The 26,458-nt window shown below is 38.3% G+C and overlaps 1 protein-coding gene across 1 annotated transcript in view; it reads right to left on the bottom strand.

Annotated features, from left to right (window-relative positions):
• Positions 1-16,713, bottom strand: part of ADGRA1 (adhesion G protein-coupled receptor A1) — a 252,358-nt gene extending 235,645 nt beyond the window's left edge. The window contains exon 1 of the mRNA XM_054637084.2: positions 16,430-16,713. Coding sequence (XP_054493059.2) covers positions 16,430-16,650 — 221 coding nt within the window. The 5' untranslated portion in view covers positions 16,651-16,713. The remainder of the gene's footprint in view (positions 1-16,429) is intronic.
• Positions 16,714-26,458: the final 9,745 nt, after the last annotated feature.

Here is a 26,458-nt window from a genome sequence, read left to right as displayed (position 1 = left end):
TATCTCAATTTAATTCCAAATTATTAGTAGCTGTTCTACACAGCAGAAAGCTGAACTCTAGCTGCATCATGAAACCCCCTCCCTATATTTTTACTTTACAAATTGAAACAGCAGTAATTTAATTGTCTAGAAAGCATTTGCGATTAAAGAACTGCCAGCATTAAGATTTCTCCTTTAATACCTTGGATTACTCCTGTGGCATTAGAAGTCTGGTATAATATAATGTATATATTCATACCTGTTACACAAGAGATCATCCATCAATAATACAAAAATAATTCTAGACTACATAAGAATTTACTAGAATTTACCAGTGAATCTTCAGGGTGATTTATATGTTCTTTTAAACAGTCGTCATTTCAATAAGTAAAATACACTAATTTTGCACACATGTGATGTAACTGCAGGCTCTCCAATGAGTTGTAAGCTTGATTGAAAGTGATATGGAAAAAACAGACATCTAACTTGTTCAGCCTGTGTTTATTAATTATAACATACTACTTTCATTGTTGCATAAATTATTTTAAAAGTACTAAGAAAGTCTAAGAGGAAATCTTTTTAATACGGCTAAAAGGTCACATTTCCTAGTACAGGAAAGAAACAGTGCCAAATTACAGAAATAGCTTTTTTTTTTTAATTTAAAATACAAGGTACAGAAGAAGACCTTCAAAACAGTAGCTACTGAAACATTAAACTTAATGAGGAACTTAAAGATCAAAGGATGGTAACATTCAAATCACAAAGCTCTTCATGACTTTCATCTCTGCAATAAAGCTGCTATACACTGACTTAGAGCTACACTGGGTCTTAGTAGAATCCCCTTTACCAACCACCACCACTCAATAAAAAAAACTAATGGCAGAAACAGACAGGGAAAGTAGAAATACAATTCATTACAAAAGAATGTAGACACAGTGATTATCTTTAAACTGCAACTTCTTATACTAATATCTTTTTTTGTGGTCAGTATGTTTTAGGTAAAGTGGCAAGGATTAAATTTGATGGAGAAACTGAATTAGTTGTGCACCATCAAATAATAAACAAACACCATTAAAATCACTGGGTTTGACATCTCAAGAGTTAAATTAGAGGCAGAGTATTTGGCAGAACTCAAAGCAGAACTATTCACAGATGAAGTACACCTGGTGAATACGTTTGCCAGTGTCAAGCCAAAAGACACTTGGAAACTATCCAGTGTTGAGTACTTCCAAATACACAGTGTACTACTGTACAGTCAACAACACTGTTTTGATACTAGCAGGATTCTACTTCTGTGTTAGAGACAATGAGTCACATGTTTACAAGCACTGCACTGGACTGGCAGCTTCTACCACACAGAAAGAAACACTGCAGAAATTGCCTTGGTATTTCTATAACCAAAGCCAATGAAATCATGGGTTTGGTAGTATTCACATAAGTACCTGTGAATACACACTAGAAGTAGATTTTCACCAGGCCATTTATTTTAATACCCAGAAGAGACAATGTGATCACAAAGCTAAGAACCCCTCCCAGTAATAAACATGTCAAACCACTAACTTGTTGAAGTTTTACAATATTCAGTCTTAATTTAAGAAGGGAAAAAGTTTCTATTACAGTTCCTATGTCTTCCAAAGGTTAATTGCTCTCATGTAGATTTTCATTTGCATTCTTATTCTGAATTCATTTGGTTTGAGTTCTCAATAACTGTATATTATTATTTCCCAAACTAAAATATCTTCAACATCAGGCATCTTTTTTTTTTTCTGATGATCAGAAAAATGATCAAAAAACTCCTCAAACAAGGAAAACAGATTTATGAGAACACATTCAAGGATACAGCACAGATTTTGTAGATCTTAAATCATAAAATGTAACACCTTTTTCTGGTCATCTTTTTCTTGGTAGCAGCAATCAAAAGTAACACTCCTTAATTCTGCTTTCTATTCCTCACTTTTGGATCCAGGATGATGTTATCACTGCACTTTCAGTAATATCACACCAGGAACAGATGTTTAACTGATTATGCACCATTATAATTAACTGCTTTTCAGTGACACAATTTTGGAACTGTTTTCTGGAACATGCAAGTGCAAACTATTTTCTTTATTCTGGACCTATGACAACATTCTTGGCCATGTAAAAATGAATGCTGATCTATCGAGTCCAGCTCACCCAGTGATCCGTGTAACTCCACAGAGCCACCCCAGGCTGTAATCATTTCACCTGACCTGAGAACTCGGTGTGCTCCATCTGCATCTGCATAAACACAGCAACAAGCCAGCAGCAGCAGCTCAGACAGGAGCCCAGGAACTCTGTCCTGTCTCCAACAGTGGTCAAGAGAAGAGATGTGAATACAAAAACCACAGCAAGAAGCTCTGCAGCTAACTTACTTTTAATTTCTTATGAAACTTCAATAATTTGTCGCCGCTTCAGTCCCATAATATGGAAAACAGTGAATAATGTTCCTTATTTACTTTTAACACACTTTCGATGTTTTCAGGATAAAAACCCCTCAGCTATTCATCATTCCTCACACAAAAGCTTTCTCACAACTCTTCATATTTCTATACCTTTCCTTGTCCTGTTATGCCATTTTGAGATGGAAGAATCAGAGCTGTGTCAGAATCAGTATCTGAGATGCAGGTGCACCACTGTGGGCTTACACAGTGGGAACAAGATGTTTTATTCTCTCATGCATGTTGACTGCTCTGAGTTTTCCTCTTTCACAGGGTGTATCCAGCCTCCAGAGCATCACTCCTGCAGCTGCAAGTGCCCCGTTCACAGCCAATCAAAGCATAAGCAAAGTTTAAAGGTTCCAAATACCCCCTTTCACTTAACATTTATCAATGTTAATTTAAATGTGGATTTTATAGGACTCTTCTTTCTGATCACTTAAATTTACAGAAAATCACAAAAGCAGAGGAGGAAAAGACTTGGACAGTTAATGGAATATTCATAAGTTCAAGTTATCAACTAATATTTCCACTCCCATTCATTTAAACACTGGAAAACTAATAAAATAATACTTGTTCAGTGATCTATATGTCTTTTTCTGCAGAGTAACTGCTATTAAATACAACACAAAAACAGACAAAAAATATTACTTTAACACAATACTTGCAAGCTCAAAGTGAGCGCACAATCCCCTATAACCACTCAGGGCTGGAGAACCCTTCAGGACCCCACAGCATCCTCCACTGATGCAGGACAGCCTTCAACTCTCACTCACTGTCCACAACAGGCACATTTCTCTTTTCTCTGTACAAAGACCTTGGCAGAAGAGATCTGCCTCTGATGACTGGGCAGGATGTCCTCTGTGCATCTCCAAACCATGCAGGCACACTGATACACAGAGGAAATTATCTAAAATTTAAGCACTTTACCCTGTTGTAAAAAGCATTCAGTTGATGGGGTGTAAGCATGTGATAAATCTGTCTATAAACATCTTGTTTTTCAGGGTTAATCTGGCAGACAGTGGGCACCCTGAATAGTCAAAACTGGCAAAGGTTTTCCTGCTGAAGGCTCAAGGAGAAGACTCTCCTACTCCTCAGTTACTGGAAGGTGGCTCCCATCATTTACAAGTTAAAAAACAACCCCAAAACCCCTCTCCCCGAAAAGCTCAGCCAAGACAGTCAGCAGTACAGCACAAAATCAGGAAAATGGTGCAGAACAAAGTAAAAAATAAAGAGTAAAAGCCCAGAGACAGGGATGAATCACAGGTTCTGTGGCCAGATGTTCAGAGAGGATCAGCCTCAGCCTCTTGCATGTCCCACAGAAATAATGGGGAGAGACTGTACCAAGGAAGGAGCATTACAGAGGGACTGGCTAAGAATTACAGCCCTGAATAAAATAAAATCATCAATGTTTTTAGCTTTGTTTCCACCCAGTCAAAAAATTCAGACTTAAAATCAGAATTTTTCCACTTCCAGTTTCATTCATTTTCTTCCAGTCCCAGACAAATAGTGTTGTGGCCGATATTCAGTAAATAACAAAATCTACTCAATTTCTTTCAGTATATAATAACCATAAATACAGTGAAAGTCAAAAGTGAAGCATAACTCCGTGTTATCAATCAGCAGAGTCATGCTGCAGTCTTTCTAAACAAATACAGTGCCAGCCTCAATAACCAAAGAAATTTGTTTTGTTGTTAACAGCTGAAAAATGAAATTAAAAAGGACCAATGACCAGCACTCTACACCTTCTGAAGGCATTTACCTCCTCCAAAACCTTTTTTCACTGGCAATGTGTTATTGCAATTTAGCAGGCTTTTTCTTGGTCAGACGATCTCCCTCTCTGCTTTCTGCAGTGCCAACAACTAAACAAAGCACAAAATACTGGCCTCAACACACAAGGAAAATTGAAGATGTGCTTATTGTTCAGGAATACAGAGGGAAACAGGAAAATCTATCAATCTGACACAAGAAAACCAGGCCAACCAATGAGAAAGCTGACTTTGAACTTTTATTCATTTTTCCTTAATCCAAAATTTTAGGAGCAGGAATAGAGTTTCTTTTCTTTTTCCTGGAAGACCAATGCATTCTCCCATGGATTGAATTAAATATAATTATTTGGTAATAGAAAGAAGTTTTATCACTGTTCTCTCTTCACAGTGTTGAAAACAGAAGAAAGCATATTATTAGTAGAATAAACTACCTTTAATTACATTGTGACATTTCATCACCCCCTTACCCTTCAGCTTACTGAGAGTGACTAACAGATAATAAGAGAAAAGCAGAGAGACACAAAGTCCCCTGCTGAAGACCAAACCTGGTCCATTCTCCCAGGTTTGAGAACCATATCAGATCTGGCTGAAACAAACCAGAATTTGGAAATAAACAAAAGCAGGCTGGTTCCTTGCCAGCAGGCAGTTGAGCTGTGGTACTTGTAGCCATGGGATGCTCCAAGTGCAGGGAACTGTCATGGGATCTGCAGGGGGGCTGGATCAGGCTGTGGAAAGCCAATCCATTTTGGTAAATCAAATGCACAGGAACTACAACTCTGAGCTGCGATACAGACAACAAGATTCTTTTGGAAAATATCACGATATTACTCTACTGTAGCCACCTGCTTTAAAAATTTTTAGTCCGGAGACAATATACTGGGATAATCCATGGCTCTTCAGCCTGGTCCAGGACAGCCACATGTATCTTTATTAATGGTCCAGGCTGGAGAAAATGAAAAGCTGTGTAACCATAAACATTTTAAAAGTTCATTTATCATATCTTCCCTTATTCAAGAACAGTATTATTAATGGACAATTCACACAAAACAGCAAAGCATCAGGCAAAAACAGCCAGGAAACTCAGCTGCCACAGTTCTTCCCACTAAAGCTTCTTCCAAAGCTTTATTACCTATTCCCATTTCAGAAAGGAAACACCAACCAACCAAAAAGGCTAACAGATTAGTTAATCATATGGAAAGACTGGCTCAAAATGTAATTCAGTGCCACCATTTTGACAGAAACTTTCAGAGGAAAAAACCAAACCAACTTGACTTAAGTGCTATTAAATAAATGATTACTTGAGGGATTTTATTTGTTTAAAACAATCACTCTGCTTCAGCTAAAGAAGTACTTTGGAAAGCCAGCATTAAAAAATTATTTGCTCTAATCTTTTCCAAACTAAAGCTTGGCATCTAATCCCTCTTCATTACCAAATAGCTTAGTAACCAAGTATTCCATTTGTAAAGTAGTCACAATAACAACACCAAAAGAGTTGACCTGAGTTCTTCAAAGGTAACTACAGGAAACAAAAACTCAAACAGCATTTAATTACACAGGGAGTCAGGCAACAAACTCCCTTAGTCTTATTAAAATATATATGAAAATATATGGAGGGTATTTTCATATGAAGCAATTTCATCCAATTAGCAATACTGCTGTATTACTTATTTAAAAAAGAGATGTTGTCCTAGTCAGCAAGTTACTGTTCAACTGTGTAAAGCTGTTATGAAGGTCATTTCATACATCAATTCACTAATGGACTTGTTATTAAATATAGGCACAAATGAATTAGCTAGAATTGTTTTTTAAATAACAGCTAATTAGAAACAAATTTATAATGATAATCAATAATCATGAAGTACTTTACAGCAGTAACTTCATTTGCTCTAAATACAGAAGATTATAATTTATTATATTTATTTCGCTCCAGGTTATTTTTTTGCTTCATCAATCTATATTGCTGACTCTTTATATTGTTATTTATAACTTTTAATTGTGCAGAAAGGGAAGAGAATTATGAATAGTACAACAATAAATGATAAAACATGTTTTTTCCCCCACATTTTGTCTTAGGAATTTCTTTTTTCATCCTTTTATAATAGAAGGGAAAGACAAAGGAACGTGTTAGAAAATTTACTTTCTCTTATTCTGCAAATCTCTTTATTTTAAACAGAAAAAGAAGCAAAGACACTAGAACCAGAATATCTGCTAGAGCTCTATAATGACTAGCAAGTATACAAATATGCCAGGTAACTTTTAATTTAACAAGAACAACAGTTGGCATTAGTTTTGTACACATTAAGACATAAAAATAAATACCAAACATCTACAATTGACATCGAGTCACTTTCTGATGTTCATATGTCAAATGTTGTCCTCTTCTGCTCCTCCTCAGGTGTACTTGGGGTCTACAAAACACAGCTCCTCAAACCCTAAAACCTTTATGTGACCCTATCAACACTGGTGGTAAAGAAAGGAAAGGAAAGCAAAGCAAAGCATGATTCACAGAAAAAGAACCTGTAAAACCACAACTGATGCCTTACTGCGCCCACTGGACAGACTCAATATTCTTACCAGTCTCCCAACATTAGAGAAAAGAAGTCTTGAACTTCCTTCCACAAGACCCTTACATGATATAGCCCAGGCAAAGAGCAAATTAGGAAACAAATCTTAGATACTATTCTCACACACACCAGCAGTTTAACAGCTACCTGAATATCCGGTGTGGTAACTCCCACAGCTTGGCTGTGTTTTCTAAGCACCATGAGATCCAAATTCCTTTACAAGTTCTAATACCGTACTTTGAAGAGTTACTTGAAGCATAATGTGACTAAATTTTGGTATTTTCTGTTTAACACAGGTGAGATGCTGTGTGAGTGCATCAGGAACTCCAGTAAAACAAAACTCTAATGATGAAAATGTTGGTACAACAGAATTCATGAATGCCTTCCCAATAAAAAAGCCTTATAATGATGACATCAATTACTGAGAGATTAACACACTGTTTTATTCCAGTGGAGAGCAGGTTTCCATTTGTGCATTTTGATTGCTTCCCCTGTGCAGTATGGATAGAAAAATGTGTCTTTTCCAAAATTAGCACATATTTGTCAACTGTTACCTCAGCTGACAAATAGCCATATTTCTCAGCCATAGCAGAGAACAGTTCATTAACCTGATCTAATTTAAGATAAAGATTTATGATAATGATGTGAATAATACTAGCTGTACTAGCTGTGTCATAGAATAAACAGATACAGCCCCTTAAGCTTAGATTTGCTAATGTAAACTTTAGTTTCATGGCTCAAGAACTGCATGGAGAGTAGCAGCAAACATTAAGATTTCATCTTAACATACATTTCACAGTTTTTCATGGGCAGTTGCAATACTGTTTGAATGTTGCCACAAAGGAGTAGAGAATACTGGAAATTAGACTTTTCCTTTCTAAACAATATGCAATGCTGAGGATGGAAAACAACTTTGATCATTGTGGCTGCTCCCTCTGATCAGCAGTGGCATGTCTGGTGGGTCAATATAAAATCACTGCTTGACACCACCACATTCAGACCTCTCTACTCCACTAGCTGCAGTTTTAATGATAAGATCTAAGGAGGGAGAGTTAGAGATAAAACGATTTTTCTTGTTTCTAAGTTGTCTAACAGGATCAACTCCATCTGCCTGGCCCCAATTCCAGGCACGGCTGAACTCCAGGACTTAATTCAGATCTCTCTAAGGACCCATGTCCTCGCTTATTTCAGTTCCACTCAACGAGTTCAGAAGAGAGGGGTAAAATGAGTCAAGGATCAAAGGTGATGAGGGAAGATGTAATAGAGGGTTTTAGAAAAGCAAAAGAAACTGGGAAGTCATGCAAGACTAAAGAAGTGGTGGAGACCGTGAGCTGAAAGCAGAGGCTGCAGCACAGGGCAGTGAAATTGCAGAGACTGGCACAGAAGTGCAGCAGCACAGCAGAGAACCAAGAGCAGAGATGATGAGGAGGCAGATGGGTTCTTTACTTTTTTGGAAATGCACTGGCAGTCTGCAATTCATATAATCAGTGAACAAAACCAAGATGCAGATGAGAAGAAAAAACAGGCAGAAGTATCAGCAATAACAGGAGTTAAAAAGTAAAGTGTAGAATTGAAAGATTCTGGGAATGCGACAGATGGGACAAAGTAAAGAGACCACGGAAAAAAAAGAACTAAGCATTTTTCTTAGCAGTGCAAAGTTCCCCAGATAGGACACATGTTCACAGGAGTTAGGAGTGCTGGCAAATTTTATTCCTCAGAATTGATAATACTTTTGTTTTGCTTCTCCCTCTCTCTTAAATGCTTGTAGGTCTCCTGTTGTGCCAGATTGTGCCAGCACATTCCATTAGAAAAATCTTACCTGACACTTCAGTATATTTCCTGTGAGAATTCCATGAAAACTAATATGGTAATAAAGTTGCTCACCAACAGATTATGATCTCCTTCCACCCATCCTCTCTCAAAGAAATTGGTACCATGCACATTAATTTCTAATGCAAATATAAACGCAAATGTTGCCAGGGAACTATGAATATAAAATAATGTTATGTTCAATTATTCCGTTATGTTTTTCTTCACATTTTCCAGGCTTGATTTTGTTATTACTAGTTTTAACCTTATTTTCCATTCTATGATGCAGTTTGTTCTTTTCTCAAGCCACAGTATGCATAAAACCTCTACCCTTGCAATTAATACTTTTGATTACAAAACATGAGTTCTCTGGGACAGTCAATCTCATAACATAAAGAAAAAGGTTTTATGAAGAGACATTGTCTTGACTGCTATTAAATCATCAATAAACAAGGAGAGTCATAAATGTTCATAATTTAGAGACCTTGACTTACCAGGTTACTTGAAAGCCATAATGATACCTTAATAACATAGAAAATCCATTAAACCTCATTGTGTGTTGTACCAAGCCTACAGAAATGCTGAAAACACAGACCAGTGTCCTTCCATCTTTGTGAGTTTTGATGAATAGCCACTCAGCAAAGGCAAGCATAAAATACAAGTTTAAAATAATTTGCTTATTTTTGCACAGCTATCAACAAATCCAGATTCTATATGATCTAGGAATCAATCTCAGTTTTTTGCAGACTTACAGGTCTGTGAGCATAACACCCATAAACTCCTGTGTGCTTGTATTATTGGCAGAACTGTTTATGCATTTGACAAACTGCTGTTCAGATAAGATGATATCCAGCTAAGTACAGAAAAGAAACTGTCAACAACTCTGCAAGACTGTAACAGAAATTGCAAAACCAGAGCTTTCATGATTAACCATAACTTCAGAATAGTCTCAAATCAGTCCCAGGCATGAAAACACAGTTGGAACTGATTTTAAGAGAAGGGTGAAGAATGGCATGTTGCCACAAGAATAAGAACAAAGCCTAAACTGTGTTCCCTGTATTACATAATTGCTAAAGTAGAGGAAAAAATGTTAATATCATAGATAATACAGAGGCTTTAGCCAAATGATATTTGACAAGTCTAGAATTAGACAGCAAACTTGTAACTGATAGAAAATAATCACAGTTGACTGGATAAGTACATATTCAAACTTTTCATGGTTTGTATGCTTTTATTGCTGTGAGGGTTTGGATATTCCATTAGAAACATCGAAAGGGAGGAAGCTTAGAATCAATAGGCTATTTTTCCACAAAAATCTAAATCAAATGGCATAAATAGCAATTATTGAAAACATGCATCAATATTATTGAGTAGTGAAAACCAAGCTGGGTGAAAGCCCTGGCTCTCTCTCAGATGTGCATGAACAAAGGGTATAAGGTGCAGATACACAAATGGGTGTTTCCTGTTGGCTGCCAGAGCAGAAGTTCTGCCTTGGTAAAGGTACTTTGCCCTTTAACTTTCAGATTTATGGCAGCTCTGTATTATAAAACCAAGGCAAAAGACATCAGTGAGGAAAGCGGGGATGGATAAGCTGGAACATGGCAGAATCCAAAGTGGCAAAATTTGTGATGACAGAGGGTCTCAAATAGGGAGAAACTTTTCACAAAAACATCGTTTTTCTTTGGCTATTTCTGCCCATAAAGTTTCTGGGTCTGTTTTAACAGCAAAGTAATAAATGGGCTTCTACCATCACAGGGGGTTAATGTGATTCTGTCATTATAAAGCATCTATCATTTAAATATTTGTGATTTTAAAACACTGAGGATGCAAAAAAAGGACAACATACATAAAATTCTAAACCTTTGGAATTTCCTTTTAATAACACTGTTTAGACCCCTTCTTTCTGGACCTTCCCACTTTCACCTCTCTCCTAACCACTTCACCACTCCCCACTCTTCACCTCACCTCATATTTTATTATACTGTCAGGATATTTAGAAGGGGACAAGGAAAGAAAAAAATACTTTGAGAAATGTTCCAGAATGCCTTAAAACAAAACTAAAAAAAAAAACCAACCAAAAAAAAAAAAGGCATCACATTTTCACATCTTTTAAGAACAATCCATTTTAAGGGATGACAGTACTTTGGTCCCAAGTGCCAGCAACTCATGCAGCTTCATATAAAGGCAGATTCCATATACACAAATCACCTCCCTGGCACCAACTCACTGCAAAAGATGCAAATACATACACTTCAGAAACTAATTTCTGTTGCACATATCTTTGGATCAATAAAATTAAATTAATTTTATGAATATTAGGTGAACATACAAACAAAAACTATAAGAGAGCCAATAAGATATATTAAATCGCTTCCTGTTTAAGGCAAACAAGGTCAGTAGCCAGACAACTGACAAATTACACTGTATCATAAAACCTCAGCTTCATTTAGAACTTCTCAATAGGTATCAGATCATATACTTACATGATAAAACTCCCTTCCCACATGCATTGCTTTCCCCCTGGCTATCCTCACCAGTTTATTTTTACCTCTGGAATGAAACTAAGTGAAAGACCACAATACTGCAAATTTCCTAGTATGCAACAAAAACAGGACTTGATTTCTAAATTAAATTACCAAATTAATGAACTGTTCGATACTGTGAAATAATTTTTAACTGTTTCCAGATATTCTTATCCCATCCTCTTACACAAACTGCTTTCCTCAAAAAACGTTACACTCCAGGATGATGTATGGCACTGTTTTAACTCATAGCCTTTACAGTTTAATAATAATAGAGAAAGAAACTTCAGGATGACTTGTATGCCTTTAAAAAGTTATAGTATATGGTAACTATTAAAGTAGCATTTATTGTATTTTGAACATTATTTGCTATGAGAGTTCTATTTTCCACAGTAGAATCTTTTTCACACTCCTCTTGGGTTACCATTTCCAGTGATGCCAAATGGGTCAGTTTCATCCAAAAGAGTCATCATTTGGAAGTGGTCACACTACTAGTACTTTTCAGGTGCAGGTATATCCTTGTCAGAAAAAAAAACAAAAAGAAAATAAAATATGATATGGCCACTCTAGATTAATATATAAAATGTATTATCAGGGAGAATTAGACTAACATTTGAGTAATATCTGTAGACTTTTCATCACTAGAACCTTTTTCTTCTCCATACTTTCCTCTCCCTAACCATCTGCCCCAGACCTTCCAAGTTTTGGTGTATTTTATGTAAGCTTCCCTATTAGGAGTTTCTTCCACAAACTGTTTTTTTCTTTTTCTTTATTTAAGAGTTTCAGAGAAAGCATTTATAAATATGTATACACATATAAATAATGAAGCAGGAAACCTGCTCCTTTTTCTTTTTTCCTGCCACTTTGAGTGAACACAATAAACTAACCAAGGTGAAAACGTTCGCAAAAACCTTTATAACAAGAATCACCCTACCTTCTTTAACAATGCTCTTATTTACAAATCAGCAATGCTATGTTAGGTCTCAAATCAATAAAGAAGAATATGTGAGTTTCAAGACACGGAAATAAAACTACTGAATATTATTTTTTGTTCAGTCTTTCTTCAACTCTTTGTTTGCTTTGGCTAGCTTAAGCGCTGAACTATTGGGACATAACATTTTTGTGATCTATTTTTAAAACAAGATGCTTATATCAAATAAACCATATTGATACATTCTAAACTGAATATAGGTATGTAAAAGACCAGACATGGAAAAAAACACAGTAATATAATAACTGAAAAAATTCCAGTGGACATGATATAAATGAATGTGACATAAAAGTAATTTTGGGACAGAGAAAAATGGGGCAATGCTGTCTTCAGAAGAGTATTTAATGTTTGTGAAGTGCTTTGAAGATGAACACCCTTCATACATATTATGGCTATGGATTACCATTGGAGTCATGTAGCCTTACTCTGAAATTGAGAATCTGAGGAATTTGAGACAATTCAAAGTCAGAAGAAAGGCTTAGACATAAAACGTATGAAGAATCCTATATGATAAAGAATTTATATAAGCCATACACTACCATAAATTTTCTTCATTTCTATTATGACAATTTAAAATTACACATTTCAATAGGTGTATCTGTGGATAGAATTTGTAAAAATATCAACCATTGGTATACATCTTAGACTTTCTTTTGAATTGAGGGAGGAAAAAAAAAGTGATGCTACTATCAGAAACTGATGGCATTTACAACTTCAAAATATATTCTGCCCAGTGATACCAAGTGATACATATTGAACTGAGAACTTCCAAGATTAAAAGCATGAAGTTTTTAACACCACTTGACATGAAAGAAACAAGTCTGCAAGTAACCTACCAATATACTGTCCAGTAGAGAATCCAATCTCCTAATTCCCAAAATTTCAAACTGCAGAAGTTTCACATTGTAAAAAGCAGCATAGCAACTTCTCCACATAGCCCAAATTTCAGCAACTCAGTCAAAAAGCTTACAACTAATTTTTCCATCAACATAGAAGAGATGGAAGATTGCAAATAGTCTCATTCCCTAGAGTTGCATTTTAACAACCCGACCACACTGATTAAAAAAAATGTAAAATATTGGTTTCATGCAATAATTCCCAAGTATTCAACCACAGAGTCTAAAATGAGAAACTACATTATGCTGAAGTGATATGACTCCTTCTGTTGGGTCCACACTTCAATGCCTACTGAGAATGAAATGGTGAGAGTAGATCCCATAAATTAGTGATTCAACAGCTGTATTCTTCATGGGGAAAAAAAAAAAAAAAAAGGTAATTCCCCTTCTCCACCCTGTCCCAAAATACAAAGCAAGAGATGCATGTTGCAAATTCATAAGGACTAGAATCTCTTTTAACAAGATGCGTGCAAATACTTTGTGAAGCTACAGCTAAGTTTGTACTTTTGATCCACATCAAGCTCATGAATCCTGTTTCCAAAGCAGTAAAATACTAAATAAAGACAGTGAAACAGAGTCCAGAACAAGGGGGGTTTTTTGTTTGATTTGGGTTTTAATATAAAATAAAGAGAATAGGTGCTTTATCAGCTTATATTTTGATTTTATTTCTAGTGTGATTATCATCGGGAGCATTTAGACAGAACTGAATAGCTCTAGTGTTCCAATGATTTCAAAGAAACTCTGCAGACTTCCTCACCTCATAATCTGAAAGTAATTGGTCCAAACATGTCAAGAATAAGCATTTCTTCAGTGACTTCACACTTGTTTGCAGTCACCATGTGTGATTGTGTCAGAAGCACTCCTAGTAGCAATAGTTCAGTACATATACACCATAGAGCCTAAACCATCAAACTCAGACAAGACCCACAGTCACTTAGGTAAAAGAACCTAAGCCACCAAACTCAAGCTTCAATTAAGCTACCAAATCATAACTTCTAAATTTGCTGATAAGTACCATTACTGAGCATGTAAGTTACGTATCTGAATGGCTTAAGAAAAAAAGCAGAGGTAATTCTCTTCCATCTCCGCAGAGCAGTTACCAGAGTTTGGCTTTGATCTTGCCTTCCAAAAGATGATAGCACCTGGGAAACAGCCTCCCTATATAATGAATAATCTGTCCCAAACCCCACAAAATGTTTATTACATTGTTTCATTACAGTATTATTGCATCTGAACATATATTCTTTTACTCACCTCTATATTTCTTAATTGTTAAAGCAATCCAAAAGGTTTTGTTCCATATGTTAAAGCTCTCTTTCTCTCTGTGGGCCCATAAAACTGAATGGAAGCAGGCAGCATCTACCAGAATATTCTCTTCTGCCTGCATCTCTTATTCAGCTACAAAAACAAATATAACAGTACTAATACTTGAGCTCATCATCATTATTTTCTAGAGCTGGCCAAATCCCACAAGTGTAACTTAATTCATAAAAACCAATTTCACCCAGAAAATCTTTGACATATTCAATCAAATTTTCACCTGTATATTCTAGCTACTGAAAAGTTCTAATACAGATTTTATTTTTTTTTCTTTTTTACCTTCAATATTTAACCTTAAATTTACTTCTGAGAAAGAAAAAAAAAATTCTCAAAAATGAGATGAGAGACTGTATGAGGAAAAGAGATATGTTTGTGATACAGAGTACTATACTTGTTCATATGAAATACAAAAAAAACCTGCAAAATATGATACTTTTGTATCAACTAAGGCCAACTAATCAGCTCTCAGGTCAAGAAGTATTTGCTATTAAGTTTAAAAAAACTAGCACAGTACCTTTCTCATTAATTTTGAGCAAGTGTTACCCGAAATGAAGGTGTTTCAGTTGATAAGATCAAGTTTGCTACTGGTGCCTTAAATCATACGTGTAAGTGAGCAAATCCTCCCACCTACCACTTCAAACACACCACCTCCCCTGTTCATCTTTTCTCACTTCTGTTTCCAATTCAATTTCTTTTCACTGCAGTGAATACATACTTCTGTTGATCTCATGGTCAGCTGGATTCCTTGACTGGTACTTACCTCAGCAAAAGTTTTTTAAACACCTAAATAAGTCTCTGCAAGTCAATGCTTAAGAGGAAAAACCTTTGCAGACATGCTGAGTGTGAGAGTTTCTATAGCTCTTTAACCAAGAGGAAAAAGTAGTTCCTGCCTCCCCAAGATGCTGACATTTGATAATTCTGGTGAGTACCACCTCTAACTCCATAGCCAGTTATACAAACTATAGAAATAGCAGTGAATTTATCACTGAGGTTAAAGCTTATGTTGGTAAGTAATGTAATATTCTAAACCAGCCTATTAAAATTTAGGAGGAAGTGCAATTATTGTCTCTTGTATAGAAGCAGAAGTTTCCTAAATAAATAATCAGCATACAGATAATCAGCATCAAGTCACTCAACAGTTATAGCTAAAACTGAACTGGAGCATACACAGCACATCTGTACATTTACAAGCACAAGCTCCCCAGATGTTATGAATTACTATCTTTACCAGTTGCCTCCTGAAAGTGTTGACTTAAAGAAAATGCACTGAACAGTGGAGATGTTCATAGCAGGAATTGTCAACAGAACTAAATTCAACAGTAAAAGATCTGTTGATATGCGTGTGATCTAAAGGGTAAATGTCACAGAGCTATTACTGCTTGGGTGCATTACAGGGACATACAGCTGTACTTGAGGATACAATCACAGAAAGTTCTACTACCTTACTTACAACATACTATTTATTCAAGTTTAGCTATGTGCAACAGGCAACAAAGTAGCATAACCTAATTCATTGTTAAAAAAAAAAAAAGCCACCGAACACCATACCCCGAATCATTTTAGATTACCAGACAACTCTGAACGATACGGGAGATTTGAGAGTTTCATACCGTTGTGTAGAAACTCATCTTAAAAAAAGGAGACATCAAATTCCAAACTTTATTTAGAGGAGACAAGAGAGAAAGGGAAAACCAGTTAATGACACAGCACTCTAGGAGGCAGTTCAGCATTACCGATACCATTCATTTATCGCCCGGACGGTGCGAGCCCGTCCCGTTGCCGCCGGAGAGGTACAGCAGAGAGCTCCATCAGTTCTGCTGCCACTGACATTTCCCACACCGCCGCCCGCAGCAGCGTGCAATTTACACCAGGGAGAGCCCAGCTCCCCCACTTGGACCCGAACGCCAGCAGGAGTTTCCCAACTGAACGTGAAAAGAATTAAATAAATAAATAAACAAACACCCCCAAACTCGCGCAGACTTTTTAACAGCGGGCTCGGGGCCGCAGCGGGCACGGAGCGGTTCAGCGGCTCCGGAGCGGCGGGCGCGGGGTCCCCTCGAGCCCCGCGTCTCCCCGGCACCCCCGCCCGCGCCAGGTGCGCGCCGCCCGCGGGCCGTACTCACAGGGACACGGTGCGGTTGGGCAGCACGGCGGGCTGCAAAGTTTCCACCAAGTCTCCGCCGGTGCAGACCACTTTAATGCGGAGGGCCGGGCGGCCGGGCCCCTTGGCGCGCTCGGCGGCGCAGAGGCAGCGGTCCACGATGAGGTCGGGGCAGTTCCTGCTGCCCCCGCAGAGCCCCAGCGCGGCGGCCAGCAGGCAGAGGCGGGGGCACAGCCCGCGCATGCTGAGCCAGCGAGCGGGAGCCGCCGGCTGCCGCGCCGCGCATGGCACGCGCCCGTCCGCGCCGCTCCGCGGGCCCCTCCACGCCTCCCGCGCCCACCCCGCCCCGCCTCTCTCGCTGCGGCCGGCTCCGCTCCCAGGGACCCCCCCCTTCCTCCTCCTCCTTTCTCCGAGGAGCCGCCGCTCCTTTCCTGCCGCAGCCCGTGCGGCCGCGGCGCTGGGCGGACCCCGCGGCGCTCAGCGGGCCCCCCCTCCCGCCGCCCTCGCTCACCGGGCGCGCCCCCCCGGGCCCGGCAGCCGCGGCCCCGGAGCGCCCGGAGCGCCGCTACCTGCGCTCGGTGCCCCGCGGCGCTGCCCGCCCCGGCCGGGGTCCGCGCCCCGGGGGAAACCGGACAGATGCGCCAAGGACGCGCCGCAGACCGGAGAGACGCGGCCAGCCCGGGCACAGGGCAGGAAATCGGGAGCTGGGAAAATCGTGTGGGTCGGGAATGTAGTTTTGAAAACAGCCACCTTTGCTACCGCTCTTGAGGAGCACGTGTGCTCAGTGCTGTTCGCACCTATGGCTGTGGGAAAGGAGCTTCGGGACTTGGGCAAGGGTCAGTGTGGACCAAGAGACAGGACAGTCCAGCCACTGCCGCCGGGAAGGGTCCCTACGGTTAGCTGGCTTCAGACACCTCAGATAATGCTGTGAACATGACCTAAAGCAAAGGTTTGATCAGTAGTCAAAGACGCTTCATCGTCCAGGTCAACGAGCGCGTTACTTTTCTACTTGTACATCTCTGTCCTCTATGGCACTCGGTGGCTTTGGAGCATTCTCAATAGTATTTTCTGATCTGACTAGTAACTTCTAGGGTAGATTTTCAGCATTAACTACAAGCTACCCTGTTGGGTTTGTTTGTTTGGGCTTTTTTCTTTTTCTTTTTTTTTTTTTTTTGCTGGAAGTGAACAAAAGAAATCCGCATTGTACCAGCAACTTCCATTTTTAATGGCCCTTTACTAAAAGAGCAGGTTCCTTGCCTTCACTTACTGGATGGAGACTCACAATGCACATCTTCACTGCAGGATCTAGGCCAAAGTTAGTAATAGTCTGCCATAGCTATAAAGCTATTTTAAGAAATTACTTGGGTTTTATAAAATAATATTTTATTATAGCCCCTTAGGGAAGATTTGTCTTGCACATTTACAGTGCCTGTTATCACTGTTCTAATACCTAATTGGAGCCTTTAGGCACCATAGTATTAATAAGTGATAGAAGGGGTAGTGGCCTCGTGAAATGCAAGGGTAATAGGAAATTTTTCTGTAACAATCTTTTTCTGAACAGTTGTTGATTTAAAAAATCATAAATATTACAACCTCTGCTCTTTTATTTTTAAAAGCAAAGTTGTGTAAGGCTTACTGGCAGGCAGCAAAACGGATTGTATTTCATGACACATTGCTATGGTTGCATGATGTTATTTATCATAAAGAAACCCAATGTATTTAATTTTGAAAATACTCTTTTAGCTTTGAAAAATTCTGTCACATCCACACTGTTTTTGAAAGTGCAAGTGAAGAATATGCATTTATTAAGATGGTAGCATAGATTTTGTTCAGAGTTAACCTTGCTGAGAAGAAATGGAATTTTTCAGTCAAACTCAGCACTTAAACATATGCTACCAGAATTTTAACATTTTTTCCTACCTCACTGATGCTGAAAGCTTTTTTTTAAATACTGTTTCATTAGGGAATAAGAAGGTTCGCATTCACATTGAAGCCATCTATCAAATTCTAGAATAAAGGCAGAAAAGGAATTATTCAAAACATTAGAGCAAAAAATAAGAGGGAACTCCCCTCCATTTCCTAATGCATCTTTCTTCTTGCTTTATTACACATAAACACAAAAAGTTCAACCATCTTCAATTTTTCTCACTGACATCTACAAATATCAAGAACATCGAATTTTAGACAATTTAAAAGCACAGATGATGGTTCCTGCCCTGAGATCTCACAGTCTAAACAATTCCCCAGTCAACTAAAAAAGGACTGGAGCACCTAGAGAGCTCAATGCTGCTTCAGCTGTCACCAGCCAGCACAGCAGAACGTTTAATGCTGGCAGTGGCTGGTCATTTTCACAGACTCTGAAAGATACAACTTCCACCCACTCATGATACGCAAACAACTGAATTTCCCATGGCTTAGGACAGCACTACAATCCTAGATTCCCTTGTAAGAAGGGAAGAAAGAAACTTGTGGCACTTTGATATGGCAAGCAGCCAACATTGCGCGGTGTTTGGGTTCCAAAGTGCCGGTTTTGGCCAGACTGTGTGCCTACAGCTGGGGTAGCACCTCTGGACACTGACACTGCAGACAGCATGGAGAGGTCATGAGCTCCTTAGCTGGGGGTTGGTGTGTGCAAAGAGAGAATTGTGAGTTTATTGTGAAGTCAAAGATACTTGGAGAATTTAGGTGTCTGTGACGTTAAACAGAATGGAGAATTTTTTCTAATTAATATTTGAACTTATACCCTTTAATTTCTCCTAAATCTTTCTAAATCTAGCTCAAAGTTATTGCCCACCTACATTGAAAGGACACACTTTAGGATATCTCTCCTTAGAGTTTTCTGTCTTGGTTTAGTCAGGAATCAAAATGGGATATGTGCTGGTGTACCTTTTCACACAAAGCCAAACAGGATCTTAAGAAACACTTGAGAAGTCCTAAAATGCCAAGTTGTGATTACATGAAGTTTCTGGCTGACCGAAACAAGACCAGAGGTTCATTTGAAACATGAAAAAATTTCTCATTTTAAGATTTATTTACAGTTAAATTCTTGCTTTAGTTATTTGATTAAATCATAGAACTGAGGGATTCATTTTCTTAGATCAAGGAAGTAAGAAAATTACTAAATCTGCCTATTTTCTTTATATTTTTTTTCCAAGCATCAAAAGCTTGAAGCTTTTTTCGTAGATCTATCTGTATATCCACACACCAGGACCTTATTACAGTACTTGAGACAAATTTTATCCTGTGGCCAAATGTGTAAGTGTTAAAAGGGAATGTAAATTAATTTAGGAATATAATGCTAAAATAATATTAGTCTGAATGAATATGAACAACATAAAAAGGAATCGAAGGTTAGAGAGACAGGTGACTCACTGAACTACAGGTTTACATTTCATTTAGATCACGTTCCCAAGCCCAAAAAAGCAGCAGCACCTGCTAAGCATCACAGGACATTGCACAGCAATTAAGTAACAAGAATGTGTTATACAATAATAGGAAATATGGGGAGGCAGAATGTAAATAAGTGAATTTGAATTTTGTCAGGATTTCAAAATTGCATGTTAGTATTGGAATAGAGCCATGGAAACTTGAATAACCACAAACAGGTTTTGGTCATGGCTTTTGTTTCATTTCTTATCCAGAAGTTGGCATTCTATCAGCCCTCTAATTCCTTGAACATTGACACCTTATTGATAGTAGTAAAACAATGCATCATTTACTCCATTTCCTCCATCACCTCAGTTCCCATCACTTTTATTCCATCATGACTGACTGTATCTAATGCTACTCATCACATCAGCATAGCACAAGTGTCTGTAAGCCTTTGCAACTGAATGATTAAAAAAACAAACCAAGAAATTATTTGATGTAGAAAAAAGATAGGTAAAGTAACTGAGAGCAAAAACAATCCAGAGTGTGCTTCCACTGGGATGCTTGGAATCCTATAAAAAGATATTATGTGAAAGGTGATAGAGGAAAGACAGAAGAATGGATAAAAATATGCAGTACAACATTCATGTAGAAAGGACCCCAAAAATTTTACCTTCACACACAATGAACTAATAATACATCAGTATTAGAGTGAGGTAGTCCTGGTCCATAAATAGGATCATGTAAGGCACTGGTGATATCAAAACACAGAGAATAAAACAAGAGAAGCAAAGTTGTTCAGGTTGGCTACCAATCACTGGATAAAACTGAGTGCAGAAACAGACTCTGAGCAAAACCATCCTGGTGTTATTTAACAGACTGAGCTGTCTCTTAAGGAAATGTGGAAACTGAGTAATTCTGGACTGGAGTAATTAGAGCAGGGAATCATATACTGGAGGAACAATACTGTGCTAGAAAGAACTGTCAAAACAGGATTTCCATATCTGCTATTCTGCATCAGCACAATCAGAAACACCTCTGTACTGGTTTTATGTTAAGAAATTGTGCTGTAAGAAACCTTCAAATATCATTGCATTGCTTCCCTACTGCTTACATTTCTTCAGCATATTCACATTTATATATAATAACTGAAATCAAAAGGGGTTTGAGCACTTCAGTCCTCGCAGGGCACCAGGTTTCCAAAAAGTTGCATTGAACTATTCATTGAAGTAAGGAAGTCCTTGAAGTTAGAGACCTTTTATACAAAATGTGGCTTTATTTGCTCTTAGCAGAGACTGATGTAAAATTCTGGTCAAAACTAAAACTATTGCTCTGAAATCATAGGCAAATAATAATAAGCTATCAGTGAGGAGGGGAATAATTATCACAAAAATATCAACAGAGAAAGAAATTATATTTGAAGGGAAAAAACTCAAGTGTTTGATATTTCTCAATACTGAGGCAAGTTTTCCTCCAATGAATACTGCAGGTTTATTGCCAAATAATACAAAGTCCCCTTCCCCCAGGAAAATCATACCTAGAAGGGAGTACATGTCAGTGTAAATTTCTGATGACCAACAAATACACCTCCAGCTGTTGCCAGGTCCCTCTGCTGCTTCAGAGAACATATTGAAACTGTTCAGAAATCCTGCTGATGGCACATATATTTTAATGTTCTAGCCTTCATCTCTTCATGCTGTTTTATTTACTTGTGCAGTAGCAGAATAACAACACTTTTGAATGGTCAGCCAAAGGAGAAGCAGCTTTTTTTTTAACTTTGTACCTTCTGAGGTCTCACAAGGGGCAAGGTTCAGACTGCAAAACTGCACTGAAAATTGAAATGCTGTCCTGCAGAAGTCAGAGCAGAAAGTGCAGAAGGGATGGCAGCTGCCTTCTGTCCCACAGACCCAGGCATGTATTCCTGCAGGAATGCAGGGCTTTCAGGAGAGCCACCCTCTTTCTCACACACGTGGTTCCAAGATACACTGGGAGGACATATTTTTGGATGTTGATGTACACATGCCAGTGCTTCTCAGTGTTTTTCATTCCTAAGACACATGAGAATTCTGACTGATTTACCAGCATGCTTTGCATCAGGGAAAAAGGGAGAGAAAAAAGAAAAATGTAGCACCCTGAAAACAGACTTTTTTTCAGGTAGAGAGATAGCTCAAGTTTTATTTTCCTATCACAGAAAAATATTTTTTCTCTTTGTCATCTCCCTGCATTAAGAAGGTCAAATGGGTCTTTTCCACACCTTCCTGAATTATAAAGATCTCTTAATACCCTCCTCTGTGCTTTTAGAGGTGTCAGATTAGTCACTCTCTTCATTGCAGATGAGAGAAAATGGTAAGTGGGTATTCTAAAGTCAGAAGATGGCAAGGGTCAGATATCAGCAGCAAAAGCAACATGTACTTGTGCCCATGACAGAGGGGTTAGAACTGAATGATCTTTAAAGTCCCTTCCAACCATAACCCTTCTATGATTGTATGATTCTGTAACTTCATTAATGGACTTTAAATACACTTTATAGTAGTCATTAATGGAGTTTAGGGTTGTAATGTGGTCAGATAATGCCAGGATGATTTCTGTCTGACAGAAGCTCTGGACATCACCTGGTCCAAGCTCCGAATTAAAACAGCTCCAAAAGTACATTTGGTTGCCCAGGGCTTGTCCAGTGGTATTTTCAATCACTGCACTGAAGAGGATTTCCCTTTAGTTTGGCCATCCATGCTGCAAAGGACTGGTTTTTCCTTTGCTCTTAGAATAATTGCCCTTGCTGCAGATTGTATCTATTCCCTCTTCTTCTTTTGCTGTGGACCTCTGAAAAAAAAGTTTATCTTTCCCATCTGCTCTCCAACTACCCATGGGATAATTGAAGACAGCATTAAGATCCTCCCTTTGCCTCCTCTTCCCCAGGCAGAGCAAACCCTGCTCTTTCCTTTATAACTCAGGTGTGGCAGCCCCTCAGCAATCTTACTGATGCTCCAACAAGGTAAAACCAGTTTATCAATGCATTTTTCTGCATGACTCTCCCATCTTGTGACAATATATGGATGGTGCAAAATCAAAGTAGTTATTGCTTTATTATTTCCCTTATTAATCAACTTAATGGCGAGGATTTCCAGCAAGCTGACGGGTTATGTGCTATCATTCAGGCAGTGAATTAAAAAGACATAATAACCTAACCCATATTTCATTGCTTGGGAGTTTATTCCCTTGTAGCAAAAAAGGAAAATAGTGATTTATAATCCAAAAGACAATGATTAAAATAAGAATCTCATTATATAATAAATGCTTAAAATAGACAAAATGTTGCTTTGCCTCTTGCATTTCATCCCTATCACTCGCTTACATGGAATCCAATCAGAATGCCAACAGTAGCCTGATAGAGAAGGTTCCATGAACAGCTAGTGATTCCAATTACTTACTAACTTGTATTTTAAATGGCCAATTCCCTGTCTTTACAGAGGAAAAAAATCCAAATACTAAATGAGAACTTTTTTCTTACATGAACTCTGATTTAAAAATAAACTATACAGTGGCTTGAACTAATTTTGTAGAGGATTTAAGTGAAGTCATATTTTGTGGCCAAGATCGGAAGTCCATCGGTAGAAATACTAACATGAAGAGCCAACAAATTCAATTATCACTAACAGCTGTGCAACATTCTGCTAATATCAGTAATCCTGCAGTTCAGATGAACTCTAACACACTTCCATCTTATTCCTGAATTCCTTCTCTAAAAACAAATTTCTGTCCCTGTTGCCTTACAAGCAGAAAGTTGCATCTATTATTTTCTGTCCCCTTATTCCCACTTTAATTTCATTTCCCACTTCAAACCACTTGAAATTGTTGTGTCATTTACTATTATGTATTGTTTTCTTAAAAATCCTTCGGAGAGCTCATATCTTCCTCTAACTTAAAAATGTTTTAGAAACTGATCTTCTCTTCTGCCAGGTAGATGCCTTCTTCCCTCTCTTTCTAATGTCTTTGGTTTTTCCAGGAATTCTGGATTTTGCTTTTGCACTCCCTATGCATTCTTAGCGGTCATCATGTTTTTAAGACATCAGGCCTGTTTATATCATCTGTCGTGTTACTTTTGGAAAGAAAAACCTTCAGTGTTAAATTGAAATGCTATGTAACCAAAATACCATACACAGCAACAGCAGCAAATGTCAATAAAGAAAACATTTTAAAGCGGTAGAATTACAGGAATGAAAATAAAAATTATATGTATTTGCAAATCTTACTTGCTGTTAAGCATAGCAGAAATTATTCAAGAAAATATTATTGCTTTTAAAGGACCCTACCTGCTTCTGAATCTTATGGTATCAGGCCTGAAAGCAGAAAATGTAGCTGCTTCCTTAAAACTCAGAAATTCCAATGTCCAAAAAGCCTATTGTGAAAAGAATTATTTTTAAAATCCTTTTTAAACTATTATTCTTTATGCTTTTCTTGTAATTTGTACTGTTTTCCCAGTCTTTCCTAACCTCCTCTCTTAATATGGAAGCACAATTGGAATACTGAATCACACTCCAGAATGGCAGCGATTGGTGTGGATGTGGTGTTAATTGAGTTGGGAGACATTCCTTACCAGATGGATATGGATGTTTGTGAATGCACAATGGCCCTTTAAGAAGCTTAAGAGAAAAGTATGAAACCTTTTACAAGCAGCATTCCAAAGCAGGACTGCCAAAAGCAAGTGCACATAAATAGCTCTGATAATTGGAGCCGTATTCCTGCGCTCAGTCCTGCAGCAGAGCAGGGCTGCTGACCACACACCATGGCTGGATTAGCCACCTGGGCTGGGCTGGAGCTCAAGTTGCCCTCATCTTCTACCAAATACCAGAAATTCAGGGTTGTCCTCTCAGCCAGAGCTTTGGTATTCATTTGTCACCGAACATAATTTCCCACTTTCTGCACACAAGTGGATTTTCAGATCCTGCACTTGTTTTAAAAGCAGCTGCAGGTTGGTGCCAAGACCTGGCCCCACCAGGTACACATCTTCTCCAGGCACAGCAAGTCCTGTCCCCAAATCAAAAAAAAAAGGGGGAAGATGACATTAAATCCATCAGAACAGAGGTGACTCGAGGAACTGACACCTGAATTTCACATTCTTTTGATTCTGTGCTGCAATGGCAATTTTTGATGAGACTCTGGTCAAGAGCCATCTACGTAATACTACTCATTATCTATTTTCTTTATCTAAATTTTAAAAAACATGTGTATGGCATATGTTTCTCATCGTTAACTATGACCTTTGTTTATTTATAGTTTTAGAACCTCTGACTACTGCCAGACACTATTAAAAATAAACATTTTAATTGTTTTCATGTTTTATCCTCCCCTCCCCTTTCCACCCAAATCTGACAGGATGAAACATTGTTTTTGCTTGGGATATAGCTGCTTCTGCTGCAACAAGAAAAAGGACTAGAAGGAAGTTGTATACATATTGTCAGAATAGTTTCATATTCAACAGTCTGGAAACAAAGCAAGTGCTATCTCCCAGCCCTCTTTAAGATAAATCTCCCCATTCCAGGCTCTGCCTTCAGCTGAGGGTGCAGAAATGAGAACTGAATTGCTCTTCTGCCTTTAGCTCAGCCAAACTTAGCTCTTTCTTCCCAGCAACAGGGCCCCAATGTGAGAGGCCATCTTCATTTCCCACATAAACAAATAGCTGGACTGTTCAGTGAAAGGTGGGTTTTGTTTCCACAGGCCTATGAAAAGCCTTCTGCATCAAAAATTAATTGCTTTAACAACTTTAAGCTTTTTGAGTTTGTTTGCTTTTTGCCATTTGTGTTTTTGTCTGTTTTGGTTTGGGATTTTCTTGCACAGGTTTAAGCATTTAATTACAGACCAAGCGCAAAGGGGTACAAAATACCAGAGAAAAGTTAAACCACAACTTTTTCCAGTCTTTTTGATCAGCTGGCTTTTGTGCTCCATTACACAGACCAATCTTTTTTGTTTTGGGGATTCAGGGAATCTTCTTGGCACCATGCATTTTACTGCATGAAGTCCATCACCTTAACAGCATTGCAGAGCCTCAATATCTTAGGCGAGATGCTGGGAAAAATGATAATTAAGGTGCTAATTAAAGGTGCTCCTAACCCTCTTGCAATATTATCTGCAATTCTAGGTGTACATACCAGAAGAAGTTCTTTTTTTGATACCTGATATACCTTCTTTTCTGGAGTGTTCTACTTTCTCAGGCAACAGCAATGACCAATTTTTGAGAGAAACTGACTCAAGAACTGATTTGGCTGAATCAGTTTCCTAGTTTCAAAAGGGACTATGTGTCACAGTTGTCCTTTATTCCATTTGCCTTTGTTTGAAATTAAATCTCCTTAGGCAAAGCTATTCTTAGTAGGTGTGCCTGGCCCAAGGGACCCCAAAGAGTTGGGTGCAGTTTTTGCCAAGCAGGATAGGAGCAGCATCCCATAACATAACATGCTCAGAACCTAAAAACAAAGGACACCAAAGAACTCTCTCATCTTTGGGGAAAAAGAAAAAAACCTTAAAAAGGACAAAGGACGTAGCTAACCCTCATCCTCCATTCCTGTGAGGGTTCCCAGCTCTTCCTTCTGCCTTTCATTGTCAGGATGAGGTAAAATATCTCCACAGTTAAAAGTACCAGGTGAAGGAAAAACAGACATACAACTAGGATATTTAGAGACAGCCTGTC

This window comes from Agelaius phoeniceus, chromosome 9 (genome assembly GCF_051311805.1).
Source record: "Agelaius phoeniceus isolate bAgePho1 chromosome 9, bAgePho1.hap1, whole genome shotgun sequence".
Lineage (NCBI taxonomy): Eukaryota > Metazoa > Chordata > Aves > Passeriformes > Icteridae > Agelaius > Agelaius phoeniceus.
This window is presented reverse-complemented; position numbering and strand designations above follow the sequence as displayed.